Source organism: Fusarium graminearum, chromosome 1, assembly GCF_000240135.3.
Source record: "Fusarium graminearum PH-1 chromosome 1, whole genome shotgun sequence".
NCBI classification, from domain to species: domain Eukaryota; kingdom Fungi; phylum Ascomycota; class Sordariomycetes; order Hypocreales; family Nectriaceae; genus Fusarium; species Fusarium graminearum.
Window position 1 is genome coordinate 6,470,000 of NC_026474.1, and position 15,794 is coordinate 6,485,793.

A 15,794-nucleotide genomic window follows, 5' to 3' on the forward strand; every position below is an offset into this window, starting at 1 on the left:
GAGGTTGTTGGCCATAGCGTAGTCGTCCCAGCGCTGCAGAGGAATAGAACGAGGATCGAAGCCCTCATCGTCAACAGCAACGACCTGCTTGTCACCCTTCTCTCCAATGACGATACGAGTGTTACCCCACGAGAAGTTGTCCTGGTTCCAGAAGGAGTAGAGGGGAAGAATGAAGGAGTAGATAGGGAAAGCAAGGATGTAGATAATCATCCATCCGATGTGTTGCCACTGTCTCTTGAGAATAAAGATGAGAGCCTGATGACCGTAAACGGCACCAATCATAGCAAGAGAAATGTACGGAATGGGTCCAGTGCCGGTAGCCAAGACGTAGATGAGGTAACCAATGTAGACGGTGGTTGAAGGGAGAATGATGGTACCGGTAAGATCAATAAACACAACGAAGCGCATACTGAAACAGCAGAAACCACAGAGCTCCTTGAGTTGCATAAGTTCAACCAGGTTGTGGATGGTCGAGTTGATCCATCGTCGACGTTGAGACAACAAAACACTCCAAGATTCAGGGGCAGCAGTCTTACACTGAGCATCAGGGATAAACTTGTAGGACATCTCGGGGAAGTACTTGGTCATCAGGGTGGTGAGATAACGATCCTCACCAAGAGACAGAAGGTTCTTCTTGTGGAGGGTGTCGACGTCGCAAACACTGTAATCCTTAATGACACCATCAGAGATAATCAGGGGCTTGCCCTTGTCAACACTTCGAAGACGGTACATGGTGAAACTGGGACGAGTTAGCTACGTCAAAAACGTTAGGGTCAAGGGACTTACCATCCAGGCAAACAAGTAACACTGCCGAAGAGAGACTCAAAGGCCTTGGCAAGATGATGAGAAATGAAGTACTCGTAAACTTGGATCATTGTCCACCAAGTCTTTTCATCGTTCTCCAGGGCGGTTTCACCACAAATACCAGCAATCTTTGCGTCGTGGGCACAGGCGGCAACAAGACGGTTCAAGGCGTCTTCCTCAACGCAGGTATCGGCATCAATCATAAGAAGGTACTCGTACAATTCGGGGTCCACACCAATAATGTTGTTGACCTGATGGAACATCTCAAGCTCGAGAGGAGACATGGGAGCGCGATGATGGACACGGTTCAGGAAGCTCATAAGGAGAATCTGAGAGTCACGTTTTCCACGGTTACCAGGCTTAGACTTGGTCTGTTCAGACTCCTTGCCAACCTTGACGACAACGATATATGGAACAACGTTGCCCTCAAACTCGTACAGACCAGAGTAAACTTTACCGTAGTTGAGCTGCTCGGCACTGTTGCCAACAGACTTGAAGGGAAGCGCAGGAGGATCAACCTTGGGATCAACACCGAGAATGTCGAGAACAATCTTGGGTGTAGGACGATCGTTGCCTTCACCGACGACGACACCATCACAGATGACACAGATAAGTTTGCGCTTGTTGTCGTACTGAAGAGCCGTCAACGAGTCCAATGCCTTTCGAAGAGAATCTTCACCCTCAGTGTAGACGGGCACCTGGCAGATGACAAACTTATCCTGGGGCGAAGGACGTCGCTTGGAACCAAACTGTAGAGCAGCAAGGAACTTGACAGCGGTGACGATACAGATGATAATGGCGAAGGCCAAAAGGAGCCAGTTGTTGACACGGCAGCGGGGTGAGTCACGGAAATCGACGATACCCTTGTACGCAATGTTTTGAATGCACTGCCAACTGTTCTTAAGGTTGGCGGCCACAGTCTCATTCTTTGCGTTGGAAATGAGAAGGTCAAGATCCTTCTTGATGTTGGTACCGGGGCTGTTCTTCCATAAGTTGACCATGTCCTCGTTCAAGAACTTGTAGGTATCGAAGTTGTCGTTGACATCTAGGGTGTGCAGATAATCCGTAAGATCGTAGATCTGATTACCGTACATGACCCATGGATGCTGCTCGCTACCTGAGCCCTGGCTCTTAACGGTGCCTTCTTTCCAAACGAGATCACCATGGTAGTATTCCTTGATCTTGGGCTGGAAAGTCGTCCAGAACCAGTCAGCGTTGTGAAGAGCACTGGTACGGTCGCGAGTGTAGAAACCAGAAACATGCTGTGCAAGAGGGTTCGTTATAGTCTCGTTGAAGGTGAGTTGAACAGTCTCCTTGATGCCGAGGCCTCTGCAAGCTCTGTTCAGGGGAGGCATGAAGTAGTTATCCATAACCATACCAGCGAGGGGCAACATGTTCGTCTTGGTGGTCTTAATGCTGGTATCACTGTGCTGTTGTCGCCAGAAGTCGGTGATATCGTAAACCTTGCCAAAAATAGCAACCCAGAAAGCATCCTCATCTTCTGCATGGCCAGCAACCTCCTTAACGTTCCATGCCTTGTTGGCGTTGGGACACAAAAGCTTTCCGAAACCGATAATCCAAAAGATAATCAAGCCGTTAAGAAGGAGGATAATGAAGAACAAGACGAGCTTTTCACGCCAAGCCATACGGACATCAGGTCGTCGCATGCGTCCAACAAACTTGAGAAGAGGTGAAGGAATCCAGAAAGTCAAGGCCCAAACAAAAGCAACCCAAGCTCGTCGGCCAAAGGTCAGGGGCTTGGTTTCGATCTTCTTGTCCTTGGCAAGGTCTCCATCAAGCTTACCAGTGAAGTCTCCATCATCGTTATAGAATACCTGTCCCTTGTAGGTGTCGCCCTTGTTACCGAGACCGTAGTCACCGGTAGCGGGCTGAGCATTGCGCATAGCAGATGGGGCAATCGAAGGTGCTGATTGAGGGTTCAAGTGAGGGTGTTGGTTGAAAGTGGCTTGGCTCATGTTGCCCTGGCTGAAATTACGGGTATGCATGAGCTGGTCATTGCTGCCATTCATGCTGTTGTCCATAGCGGGAGCAGGGAAGAAGCCGCTGCCATTGGGTGGGTTGGCTGAGTAGCTTGTGTCAAAACCGGATGTGAACGGATTTTGACCTATGCTTTGAAGACTGTGAGCAGGCTTGATGTCGAGCATGCTCTCTGCCTCCCACCAAGGACCCTCGCGGACCCAGATTCGCTCCTTGCCAATAAAGACTTCGCCGTTGCTCCAGCCTCTCTCGAGCATCCAAGTCTCGATACCGTCCTTGCCATCCTTACAGCCTAGTGCGCCGTAACGACCAACGAACTCGTCTACATCAAAATCAGCTGTGTAGTCGAGACTTCTGTTACGACGGTTGGCCCATTCAGGAAGACGCCAAGAACGGAGCTGTCGGGAAATGGTACCAGCTGACCACGCAGAGGTGATAGCAGGAAGGGTAGCCAAGTTAGCAGGAGAATCGTCTGTGGGATGCAGAGCGAGATGAAACCAGGCACGGCTAGAGCTCAGGAGACCTGGTAGATCGAAACGACCAGTTCGGCCCAAGTTGATGCCTTGACCCTCAACAGGGAACAACAACTTCTTCAGGAAGCTGTCTTCCTCAGAAGCGTAGGCAGCCTTCTCTAAAATGACTTCTCGCTTCTCAATATCATGCTGGCGGTCTCGGCCCTGGGGACCAGTCATAATGCCCAGATCGGGCGCGACATCGGCAACGGCCTGCTGCATCTCCCGAACAACAGAAGATGAAGCAGGGTGGATCTCGACACCATCCTCAATCATCTCAGCGTTAATGCCCAAAGTGTCGTCGAAAATGGTTCGCATGGCCAAAGCCCTGCCGAGAGCGGGTTCGGGGACTTCAACAACAGTGATGGAAACGGTGTCACCATCCTCGTTTTCGTTTGGAGTGCGGACGCCACGACCATCAACAGACTCATCGCCATCTCGGATACGGAGCATCTGAGCGGCAATGGCAGCGTTGGCCTTGGAAATGACCCAGTCAACGAGAGCCTCATACAAGCCAGCAACAAGTGTTCGTCGATCCTCAGTGCTCAACTGTTGCATGAGAACCTCGGGCTCCATACCAAGAAGACCGCTGACATCTTCGCAGATCTCCTCGAAATCGTCGGAATCGGCATCGTAGTCGAGAGTGTTGCCAAGCTTGAGAAGTCCAGCCAAGGTAGAGATGAAGTTACGGTGGACAGATCCCTTGATACCAATCTCCTTGAGTGCCTGGCGAAAGTCGTCGGCAGCGGCACCATCATCGGCGGTGATGAGGTAAGAAGGAGGCTCGTAAGTACCCGAGCGAGCAAGGAGAGCATACGCTGAAGGCGCCTTGAGGCCTAGAAACTCTCGCTCCGCGGGTGTCGAGGCGGATGTGAGCAAATAGTAGAAAACGTCAAAAGCACGGTATCCAGCCTCGGCAGGAACGTTGAGCAATCCATTCTCAGTATCGATTCCACCTTGAGACAAGGCCAGAGAGGCTCCTGTGACACTTCCTCCCAAACTCAATGTCAGTGTAACGCCGAGTGCGATCTGTCGAGGGGCCGAAGCGTTGTATGGAGTGACACATCGGAGAAACGGTTGTACAGCCTCCAATGACTTGTAAATGGATGCGGGAATGGCGAACGGGAAAGTGTTCAGGAACGGCACGAGAAGCGAGGGAGTTGCCTGGTGGAGTGAACTATAATGAATTAGCAACGGCGACAATTAGCAACATCGGAAGAAACATACCCTAAAACAACACATCCATCTTCAGCACGACGCCTAGCATGCTCCCAGGCTCGAGCAGCGAGGGTAGCATCAACAGTAGCACCAGCCTGAGCAGCTGTGAGCCATGTGTTGACAACCAGACTAGTACCGGCATCGATCTGATAAGGTTGAGAAGACAGGTAGATGTTGTGGATGGCATTCAGGAGAGTCGTGGTAGACATCTGCTGGGGAGCTTGAGGACCGCCCATAGCCTCGGAGGCCATCGAATACATGGACATTCGTCTCGCCATGGTCGATGAAAGTGATGCCCTCGATGGGGACAATCACAGGATATTGCACGTTGCGATGTAGATGTAGTACACGGGATTGGGTTTTGGTGTTGGTTTCAACGGCCGAGTCTAAGTGCAACAAGGTGTATGGTGCAAAAAGATATTACGTCGGAAAATCGAAAGAGGAACGACAGACGATAACAATTAGATGTATGAGCGAATGGATACGATAGCGATCGACTCCCCAGCAATTGGACGCGGCTGAAAGGCGTGCAGGAAGATGGTTGACTGATGGGATCAAGGTTTCGGTCGCTAGGCAACGCCGCCCTCCTTTTTGCCTGATCGGATGAAGTATCACGGCCTAGGCGACTATGAATACTGCGTAAAGGGAGGTTGGAGATAGTCAGTAATTAGGATAAAGTAGCGATTGATGAAAAAAAGGACGCAGCCAAAGCGAGTGAGGCCGGTCAGTGAAGCTGTAGCGAAAACAGAAAAACGGCAAGACAAGACAAGACGAGAGGCTGTAGGCTTTCGTAGAGTTGAAGAAACGACTGGGTCTTGTTCTGTTCAGGGTGGTCTAGTCTGAAGGACTGGCGAGGCAGAGGTAGCAGTAGCGGGCGGCAGGAGGTCGAGCAGTATGGTCTAGTGCGCTTTGTAGCATGCCCCAGCAAAAAAGGGCGACTCCGAAAATGGATACAGCTGATGATGCACTGTGTACGGGGAGGCACAAGGCCCAAGTGCGCTGTATTCCATGTCCAACGTCCCATCGTGATACTTTTAGCGATGGACTGGACGTGGCGCTTCAGGCGGGCTTTGCTCTGTAAAGGGGTCATTTAACTGGTCAAGCACGATGTGTGTCGAGATGACATCTCTCTGCAAACACAACACAATCAATGTTACCTAGCCTACAAGAGACAACGGAGAACATCGCAGCTCCATTGTATCCTCCAGAGGACTCATGACAGTCAAGCACACGACACTGTATAACACTGTCCTGACTGTCACTCCTAAATGGATCTCGTCCATCGCATATCTAAACTTGGAACAACCCGACCGTACCATCACCAGTCGGGGTAAGGGGCCCGACCCGAGGGCAGGGCAAAGAACCTTGTGTTTAGTAAGGATTGGGTCCGGATTGGAGTTGAGTGGTGTGTGGGTCAAAGCCAAATACGAGGGTCGGGCCAATTCATTCAATCATTCACTTGCATTGACTACGCGTCCCTGAGAGAAAAGTCTCGCGATGCACGACGTGCAGGTTATTCAGCTAGCCAGTTTTTATGTATGTGTATACATGGAGATGCATATTGATATGGCAATACTCAAGTTTGTGATCTGTAATAAGCATAGAGAAGAGGCTGTGCCTCTATGGTAGTACAGTAAGGCTTTGGTGGTGATTTAAACACACTCGTACACGTAGTATACGTTACACATGTCACACAACCCAGGTTTTCGGCTTGCATGTGGTTACACCCAACTCTCTCTCAACTTCCCAGCACCAGCCTAGTTGTGTCAATCGGGAAAACAAGGGCAGACGCGAACAAGATCGAGGATTCGCATCGCCCCGATAATCTTATCTGGTTGTGGCCCAAAATCAAGGAGAACCCATATCCCTTCATTGATCTACATGTAACAGTTCGTTTTCCAGGTTATTGTCTTTTAACTTTCCACTCTGCTCCGCGTTGACCACAACCCTCTTGTTGATAGAGTTCCATCACTGTGTAGCATTTTGATATACCAACAGCCAGCCGAGCGCTCAGGGCGCGTGAAGCTTCAACGCCCGTCTGGAGTCAATGGGTCTATTCATTCAACGGGAGCTGCGCATCAACACTAATCAATCGCTAGCAGGTAGCATTAGCATTAGCTGCAACGTTCAACGTTGGCTGACAGTTGTGATCCGCAGCTGGGACGTGGGTACGTACAGTAATCTATCTCAACAAGATATATTGACACTTTAACTACCCTAAACTTAGCAACCGACAACATCGCATGAGATGCTACGTAAAGACCAGTAATTGTAAGACTACTTGCACTCAAAGCAAGCTTTGGCTTTTAGTAATTAATCCTACCTGGCCTATATTCTGACACAATCAAGACTTCATAATTCTTTACTGTTCCATTCATGCTGGGGCTCGCGTCAAAGCAGCCTGATTTGAGATCAGCAGTAGTAAGGATGTCTCGGATATTTCCACAAAATACGATTCTTCTCTCACTCGCATAAGTCTCATACCACGTATCAAGGGACCTTGGTGGGCTATGTGAGGATAACAGGATGAATAGATATCACGAGAGTCAGATTTAGGAAATAAAAACAAAAAGTCTCGTGGTGAGCCGGAGTCATAAGAACAAAGACGGGAGGATGGATGGCATCCTTCATGACTGTGCCATCCATCTCCCGGTCCTAAAATAACAGCTGCAGGGGAGGGAGAATCGCGGGCTAGTATCGATTTTCACACTTCGGGCACACATTCCAGAAGACCGATGGGGAGGATCGATCACTGGAGCCGGGAGGTTGACCCCAGCAAGCCGAGAGACGGTACAACGTTCTCCTTGTCTTTTTTGAGGCGACTTTTGAAATTTTGACAGTGGGGATTCTAGACCAAGACCCCTGAGATATCACAGGAGAATGCCCATACGCCCGTTTGCATTCTTGCCTCGCCGCTTCTTTGCGGTGTCATAGACAGTAAAGGGTGTTGGCCACATGTGGTCTTGTCTTGATCCCTTGAACATGTCTGGAACCCTCTATTTTGGCATGTTAAATTTACCGCCATCATAACATCCGTCATTAGTCAACAGGTCATCGGCTTTCATGGAAGCCGAAGCAGAAACATGTCTCAACTCAAGGCCTGAGACTCGCTCTCGCTGTATAGGGGATTGTGAATGCGCACAGTACGGAGCATAAAATGTAAACAAGCCTTTTGTATGACCCGCTGTCTTGTCCCTGTCTGTGCGGGTTGACACCCAAGATTTGCAGGAATATCATTCGAGGAGCGAGTGACTGGATGGTTACCGGGTCAGGGATTGTATGGGATTTTCTTTTTTAGGGGTCTGGGTCTGTGAAGAAAGAGTTCGCACCAGCCCATACTGTACCATCCGATGGGTCCAAACAAAACGGACGTTAGTTGTCGATGATGCAGCTACCCATCCCATCATGAGCTTGTGCTGTCCCCTTTGGTTATAGCATCAACAACTGAGGAATGCTTCATCTGAACCCAATGCTCAGCTTTCGTCATGGCTGGCCGTTGTGGCGTCCATATTAAGTGAGATGGGCAATCTACTCTTAGCGAGGGAGAGACGCGATTGAGACTTATTTTAGAGGTGATACAGAGCCACTACCGGATCTTTTATTAAGTGGCATTTCAATGTGCAGTCTGTACAGTGTACTGATCTCATCGCGATCAAGATTGAATTGAATTACAGTAGTAAGCGGCTTGAGTACAAGCGCTGTTTCAGAAACCATTAATTATTGATCTGTGATGCACTGCGCACACTGCGGCCGTGATATATTTATCAGCCATGCATGGGAAATAGGCATATTACATTCTGCCGCACTTCCATCTCATTCAGTGTCATCCAAGCATGAATAGACAGCAGTAGACATGTTTCTCTATTGTTCACAGACCCAAACTACCAATATAGATGAGGCTCGTGACAAGTCTAGTGCCAAGAGCCAGACGAGCACGACAGAGACAAATTCAGGGGGCTCACAACTTGTGCTGTCTGTAGTCTGCTAGACGGAAGTGCCGTGTGGCTATGGGCAGGGAAAAAGCTCGTATGGGCGCCCATTTTTATGCTGTGGTCGTGGGACAAGCCAAACATAGAAATCAGTCCAAGGCCAAAGGGGGGGCTTTGCGCTATGTCCGAACTGCATAACCTGTTTCAAAGGACATCCGTACTCGAGAAAATCCCACCTCCACTCTCCCTGTTGTGTACGAGAAGACTTGCATGTGGCCAGTCGACCCCAAGAAAACAATCCCTTTTCCCAGCCCAGTCAAGTCCAGTCCAGTCCAGTCCAGGTTGTTTTTGTTGGTGCTGTGTTAATACATACTACCTACTACCTTTGGTCTGGCAAGTAGATTGATTTCCCGCTACTACCGACCATTCAATCCTCCTGGTGAAGGTTTTCTGATTCTGAATCCGGAGCCTCTTACCTTTTCCATCTTTATTATTGTTTTTGACACTCGTTTATTGTCTACTTGCACCCTTACCCTCGCTCAGAGTGCCTGTTGACTTGTTGTTATCCAACAACCATCCCAACTACACTAATCAACAACGACCGATCGAGTCTATAATAAACAATTCACGACACGAACTGATACCATAACCCACCGAATCGTTATAATCATCGAGAGCCACTTGTTGGCTTGTCTGTTATGGCCATGAGCCTTCCACAGCTCGGCGGCGCAGGAGGCGCTCATACTCAACCCTCTCTGCCTTCGCTACCAGCACATCTCCAGTCCGACACGCATCTCACTGCTCACCTTGCCAGTCGTTTCCATGTCTCTCATCCTACCGCTCGACTCTCCTCTCATGCCCTCATCTCACTCAACACCTACACCAACTCGTCAAAGGGTCCCGATGGCGGCAAGGAGGGAAGCGCCATGGCTGGCGCTGAAGATATTGCAGACCGAGCCTTTCTGCGATTAGGACACAGATCCGAGAACCAGGCCATTGTCTTTTTGTAAGTGTTGCAAACACTCATAGTTCGACATTGTACTAACATAACTCTTCAGGGGTGAATCTGGCGCTGGAAAGTCAACCATTCGAGCCCACCTCCTTACTGCTCTCCTCAACAAATCATCAACACCTCTCTCTACCAAGCTCTCTCTTGCCGCATATGTTTTTGACAGTCTCACAACTACAAAGACCGCCACAACACCGACTGCTTCAAAGTCTGGTTTGTTCTACGAGTTGCAGTATGATACTTCAGCTACCACCAACCCCATCTTGATCGGTGGTAAGCTTCTCGACCATCGTCTGGAGCGAAGCCGTATCGCCGATGTCCCAACAGGAGAGCGAAACTTCCACGTTCTGTACTATCTTCTTGCTGGTACAAGCGAGGCCGAGAAGTCTCATCTTGGTCTGGATGGTGGCTCTGGGGCTGCTGGCACCACTCAAAAGCGTTGGAAGTATCTTGGCCACCCTACTCAGCTCAAGGTTGGCATCAATGATGCCGAGGGTTTCCAAGTCTTCAAGAATGCTCTCCGAAAGCTCGAGTTCCCCCGTGCCGAGATCGCTGAGATCTGCCAGATTCTCGCCAGTATTCTTCACATTGGCCAGCTTGAGTTTGAGACAACTAGCCAGACCAGCGTTACTGGTGATGACAGTGGTGGTTTCTCTCACGAGGGTGGTACTACTGTCACAGCCGTGAAGAACAAGGATGTCCTCAGCATTGTTGCGGCCTTCCTTGGTGTCAGCTCTGCCGACCTTCAGACTACTCTGGGTTACAAGACCAAGATGATTCACCGAGAACGTGTCACCGTCATGCTTGACCCCAACGGTGCTCGCGCCCACGCTGGAGAGCTTGCACGAACACTGTACTCTCTTCTTGTTGCCTGGATTCTCGAGACCATTAACCAGCGCCTTTGTGCCCCCGAGGAGTCTATTGCTAACACTGTCTCGATCGTCGATTTCCCCGGTTTCTGCCAGCAAACTCCCACCGGATCTGCCCTCGACCAGCTTCTTAACAATGCTGCTACTGAGAGCATCTACAACCTGACTCTTCAGAACTTTTTCGACCGCAAGGCTGATATGCTGGAGTCTGAGGAGGTCAGTGTCGCTGCTACCAGCTACTTCGACAACTCGGATGCTGTTAGAGGTATCCTGAAGCCTGGCAACGGTCTCCTCAGCATCCTCGACGACCAGACCCGACGCAACCGAACGGACATGCAGTTTCTCGAGGCCCTCCGAAGACGCTTCGATGGCAAGAACGCTGCTATTGAGGTCGGCTCTGCCCAGGCCAAGCTGCCAGGTAGCAACTTCTTGACTGAGAACACTTCGGCTTGCTTCACCGTCAAGCACTTTGCTGGTGAGGTTGACTACCCTGTCAAGGGACTTATCGAGGAGAACAGCGAAGTCATCTCTGGTGATCTCCTCAACATGATCAACGGTACCAAGAGCGAGTTTGTTGCTCGCCTTTTCGGCCAGGATGCTCTTCAAACCGTCACTCATCCCACCGAACGCACAACCGTAATGCAGGCTACTGTCAGCTCAAAGCCCATGCGTGCACCTAGTGTCATGTCACGAAAGACTACCCGCGCTGGTCGACCCAGCACTGCCCACAGACGCCAACAGCAAGAGGCCCTGGAGGAGCTTGATCGGGAGAGCCAAGTGGGAGAGTCCAACAAGAAGAACGCCAATATGACTCCGGAACAGGGAGCCTCAGGCCAGTTCCTTGCCTCTCTGGACAACCTTCAAAAGGCTGTTACCGACCCCGGTACAAACTCGTACTTCATCTTCTGCTTAAAGCCCAACGATCGACGAATCGCCAATCAGTTTGATAGCAAGTGTGTGCGCATGCAGGTGCAGACCTTTGGTATTGCAGAAATCAGCCAGCGCCTCCGATCTGCCGACTTCAGTCTGTTCTTGCCTTTCGGCGAGTTCCTTGGCTTGACAGATTCTGAGACAATTTTGGTGGGCAGTGAACGTGAGCGTGCTGAGATGGTCATTGAGGAGAAGCAGTGGCCTCAAAATGAAGTCCGTGTGGGTGCTACTGGTGTCTTCCTCAGTGAGCGCTGCTGGATGGAGATTGCCCAGCTCGGCGAAGCCGTTTCTGTTGGTGGCCGATACGGCGGCCTGCACTCTTCTGATGCTGGCGACGGTCTCACCCCTGCCGAGTCAATTCCCTATGGTGTTTCCAAGGAGAATCTGGTCTCTGGTGGCAACACCCCTCTCATGTATGGCGAGAAGTCCAAGGGTGGCTATTTCACTGATGACAACCGCTCTGAGGCTGGTGTTTCTGCTTTTGGCGGTGGCGACATGTTCAAGAACTTGGATACTCGTGAGCAGATGGCTGAGCGAGGTAACGAGAAGTCACTTGAAGAAGTTGAAGAGTACCGAGATAAGCCCAGCCGAAAGCGTTGGGTTGCTCTCGTTTACTTCCTCACCTGGTTCATCCCCGATTTTGCCGTCAGAGTAATCGGACGCATGTCCCGTAAGGATGTTCGAATGGCCTGGCGAGAAAAGGTTGCTATCAACATGCTCATTTGGTTGATGTGTGCTGTTGCCGCCTTCTTCATGGTCGGATTCCCCATGCTCATTTGCCCCAAGCAATATGTGTACAGTTCTGGTGAGCTCTCTTCTTACGACGGTGAGAAGGGCAGCAAAGGTGCCTATGTTGCCATTCGCGGATTCGTCATTGATCTTGAGAACTTCATCCCCAACCATTATCCTGGTAGCGACCTTGTCAGCGAAACTACTCTCATGAAGTACGCTGGAAAGGACATTACGTCTCTCTTCCCCGTCCAGGTCTCTGCTCTTTGCCAGGGTAAGGATGGTGCCATTCCTCCCGAGGTTACTCTCGACAACCGAAACACCAACATGACTGGCCAGCCTCAGCTTCTTGCGCAAAGAGATGTCGACGTCAACTCCGTCTACCACGATTTCCGATATGGTACCAACGACAGCCGACCTGATTGGTACTTTGAGCAGATGTACACCTTTAAGCATGTCTACCTCAAGGGCAGAATGGGTTACACTCCCAAGTATGTCGAGAAGCTCGCCCGCGACAGCGCCTGGAACATTGTCACCATCCACGGAAAGGTCTATGATATGACCAAGTACATGCAGGGCGGTCTTCGCATGAAGACTAAGCCCGGTGAGGCGACACCCAACATTCCCGGTGCTACCGACTTTATGGAGGACAGTGTTGTCCAGCTCTTCCGAAGTGCTAAGGGTCAAGATGTTTCCAAGTACTGGGACAACATCAAGCTCAGCGCAGTCAAGAAGCAACGTATGGAGACCTGCTTGAACAACCTCTTCTACATTGGTGATTCTGATACTCGAAACTCTACTCGTTGTCAATTCGCCGAGTACTTCATTTTGGCCATCTCGGTTTTGCTTGCTTCTATCTTGGTCTTCAAGTTCCTTGCCGCGCTTCAATTCGGTGGCAAGAACGTTCCCGAGAACCTCGACAAGTTCGTCATGTGTATGATTCCCGCTTATACCGAAGACGAGGACTCTCTGCGCCGTGCTATCGATTCGCTTTCCCGCATGAAGTACGATGATAAGCGCAAGCTCCTTGTCGTTGTTTGTGACGGTATGATTATCGGTCAGGGTAACGACAGGCCTACGCCTCGCATTGTCCTTGATATTCTTGGTGTCTCTGAGACTGTTGACCCCGAACCCCTCAGCTTCGAGGCTCTTGGTGAGGGTATGAAGCAGCACAACATGGGTAAGATCTACTCTGGTCTCTACGAAGTCCAAGGTCACATTGTCCCCTTCATGGTCATTGTCAAGGTTGGCAAGCCTTCTGAAGTCGCTCGTCCCGGTAACCGTGGTAAGCGAGACTCTCAGATGGTTCTCATGCGCTTCCTCAACCGTGTTCACTATAACCTCGCCATGAGCCCCATGGAGCTCGAGATGTACCACCAGATCCGCAATATTATCGGCGTCAACCCAACCTTTTACGAATATCTCTTCCAAATTGATGCCGATACTGTCGTCGCTCCCGATTCAGCTACTCGCATGATCTCAGCCTTTATCGATGATACTCGCCTGATTGCCTGCTGTGGTGAAACCGCTCTGACCAACGCCAAGGGCTCATTCATTACTATGATTCAGGTCTACGAGTACTGGATTTCTCACAACTTGTCCAAGGCCTTTGAGAGTTTGTTCGGTTCCGTCACTTGTTTGCCTGGTTGTTTCTCTATGTATCGAATTCGCGCTGCCGAGACTGGTAAGCCTTTGTTCGTCAGCAAGGAAATTGTCGAAGATTACTCCACGATTCGTGTTGATACCCTTCACATGAAGAACCTGCTTCACCTTGGTGAGGATCGATACCTTACGACTCTGCTCCTCAAGTACCACGGCAAGTACAAGACAAAGTACCTCTACAGCGCGCAGGCTTGGACCATTGCTCCCGACTCTTGGGCCGTCTTCCTGTCTCAGCGACGTCGTTGGATTAACTCTACTGTGCACAACTTGGTCGAGCTTATCCCTCTTGCCGAACTTTGTGGTTTCTGTTGTTTCAGTATGAGATTCGTCGTTTTCGTCGATCTCTTGAGTACTATTGTCCAGCCTGTCATTGTCATGTATATCGTCTACCTGATTTACCAGGTCGCGTCCAACCCCTCCGTCGTGCCCATCACAGCCTTCTTGCTGCTTGGTGCCATCTACGGTCTGCAAGCCATTATCTTCATCTTGCGCCGCAAGTGGGAGATGGTTGGTTGGATGATCATGTATATTGCTGCCATTCCCGTCTTCTCCTTCGGTCTGCCTCTTTACTCTTTCTGGCACATGGACGATTTCAACTGGGGTAATACTCGTGTTATTGCTGGTGAGTCTGGCAAGAAGATCGTCGTTTCCGACGAAGGCAAGTTCGACCCCAACTCGATCCCTCGCAAGAAGTGGGAGGAGTACCAGGCCGAGCTTTGGGAGACCCAAACCCAGACTGCTCGCGACGATGTCCGATCCGAGATTTCCGGCTACAGCTATGCCACCAAGGCTCAAGGACCCTTCTCTGATTATCATGGTGGCTACCAACCCAGCCGCCCTGGCTCAACTGCCGGCTTCGGTCACCCGAACATGTCTCGCATGTCTCTGGCCCACTCTGAGATGCCTGGTAACCGCGCCAGCCAGTTCGGTGGCTCACAATTCTTCTCTCCTGAGGAGATGGTTGGCATGCCCAGTGATGACGCCCTTCTCGCCGAGATCCGCGACATCCTCAAGACGGCCGACTTGATGACTGTCACTAAGAAGGGCATCAAGCAAGAGTTGGAGAGACGCTTCAACGTTCCTCTAGACGCAAAGAGGGCCTACATCAACTCTGGTAAGTTTCCTCACTCTTATTTCTGCTTCGAGAACCCAAGCTAACATTCCTTCCAGCAACTGAAGCCTTGCTTTCTGGCCAACTATAGACTGCATAAGAATCCATTGAAACGGCCTTTATAATGCCTATCTAAAGCCTGGCGATAATCTTGTTTATTTGAACTTGGAAATCTTTTATTTATTTGTTTTTTACATATGGCGAACATGGAATGGGAATACTAAAACTTAACACTTTTGTTTAACGGCACAAATGATTTTGGCCGGTCTTATCCATAATACTTAGCGAAGGGGGATTTATCTTGTGTGAATAGACACGCATTTCTGTGTTCATTGTTCGGTGTCTGTTCGTTCAGTCGTGTTTACTGTGGTAGATGGTTAGGAATATGTACATACAGACGTGTACAAACAAATTTGACCAAGTTTGACGTTTCACTATTGCTCTCTGCGTGACGCTGTTCTTCGTGAGCATATTCCAAGAATTGACCTGTGTCGTAGTTGTCACTTTTGAATGCCCACGCCTGAGATCTTGTCAACACCACTTTGGCATCTATAGGATTCTTCGTCGTATTGTAACGCCGGGTATATCAATTATCATATATGGTCTATATAGATTCAAACTGTCCATTTTACAAAACATGCGCAGCAAGCAACTTTTCAACACCTCCTTTACTCCAAATCTTGACCTTTTCTTGGTCACAAGTCTCCCAGATCCTCTTCATAAGCGCAGCCATAACATCTGCCTCCTCTCCTCCTTCGAATGAAGCGCGCTGTGTATCAAGCCAGCTCAGAATGCCAAATCGAGTAATCAACGTGGTGCTGCCGCCTTCAATGCAAGTTGCGCGGTAGAGTAGACGCAGAAGACGAGTGCGCAGGTTAACACGAAGATAAGGGTTAACGCCCACAGCAAGAATCTTCTCGAACCAGCGCTTGCGGTGGAAGATAATCAGATCGGAGGGTGTGCGCAGGCTGTCTAATAGATAGAAAAGAAGCCCATGTGATCTCGGTGTAGTACTTGTCATCT

At 50.0% G+C, this 15,794-nt stretch overlaps 3 protein-coding genes across 3 annotated transcripts in view; 1 reads left to right on the forward strand and 2 right to left on the reverse strand.

The window, feature by feature from the left end:
- Window positions 1-4,810, reverse strand: part of FGSG_12039 (chitin synthase 6) — a gene marked incomplete at both ends in the record, with an annotated part of 5,305 nt that extends 495 nt beyond the window's left edge. The window contains 3 exons of the mRNA XM_011319518.1: window positions 51-753; window positions 807-4,491; window positions 4,542-4,810. Coding sequence (XP_011317820.1) covers window positions 51-753; window positions 807-4,491; window positions 4,542-4,810 — 4,657 coding nt within the window. The remainder of the gene's footprint in view (window positions 1-50; window positions 754-806; window positions 4,492-4,541) is intronic.
- A 4,349-nt stretch (window positions 4,811-9,159) lies between these two features.
- On the forward strand, window positions 9,160-14,862 carry FGSG_01964 (uncharacterized protein; the record flags this gene model as incomplete). The annotated part of the gene is made up of 3 exons (XM_011319519.1): window positions 9,160-9,467; window positions 9,520-14,774; window positions 14,831-14,862. 3 exons carry the CDS (start codon window positions 9,160-9,162, stop codon window positions 14,860-14,862), a joined length of 5,595 nt encoding a protein of 1,864 aa, XP_011317821.1.
- A 149-nt stretch (window positions 14,863-15,011) lies between these two features.
- FGSG_12040 (uncharacterized protein) lies at window positions 15,012-15,792 on the reverse strand (the record flags this gene model as incomplete). The annotated part of the gene is made up of 3 exons (XM_011319520.1): window positions 15,012-15,114; window positions 15,167-15,320; window positions 15,435-15,792. 3 exons carry the CDS (start codon window positions 15,790-15,792, stop codon window positions 15,012-15,014), a joined length of 615 nt encoding a protein of 204 aa, XP_011317822.1.
- Between the last annotated feature and the right edge of the window lie 2 nt (window positions 15,793-15,794).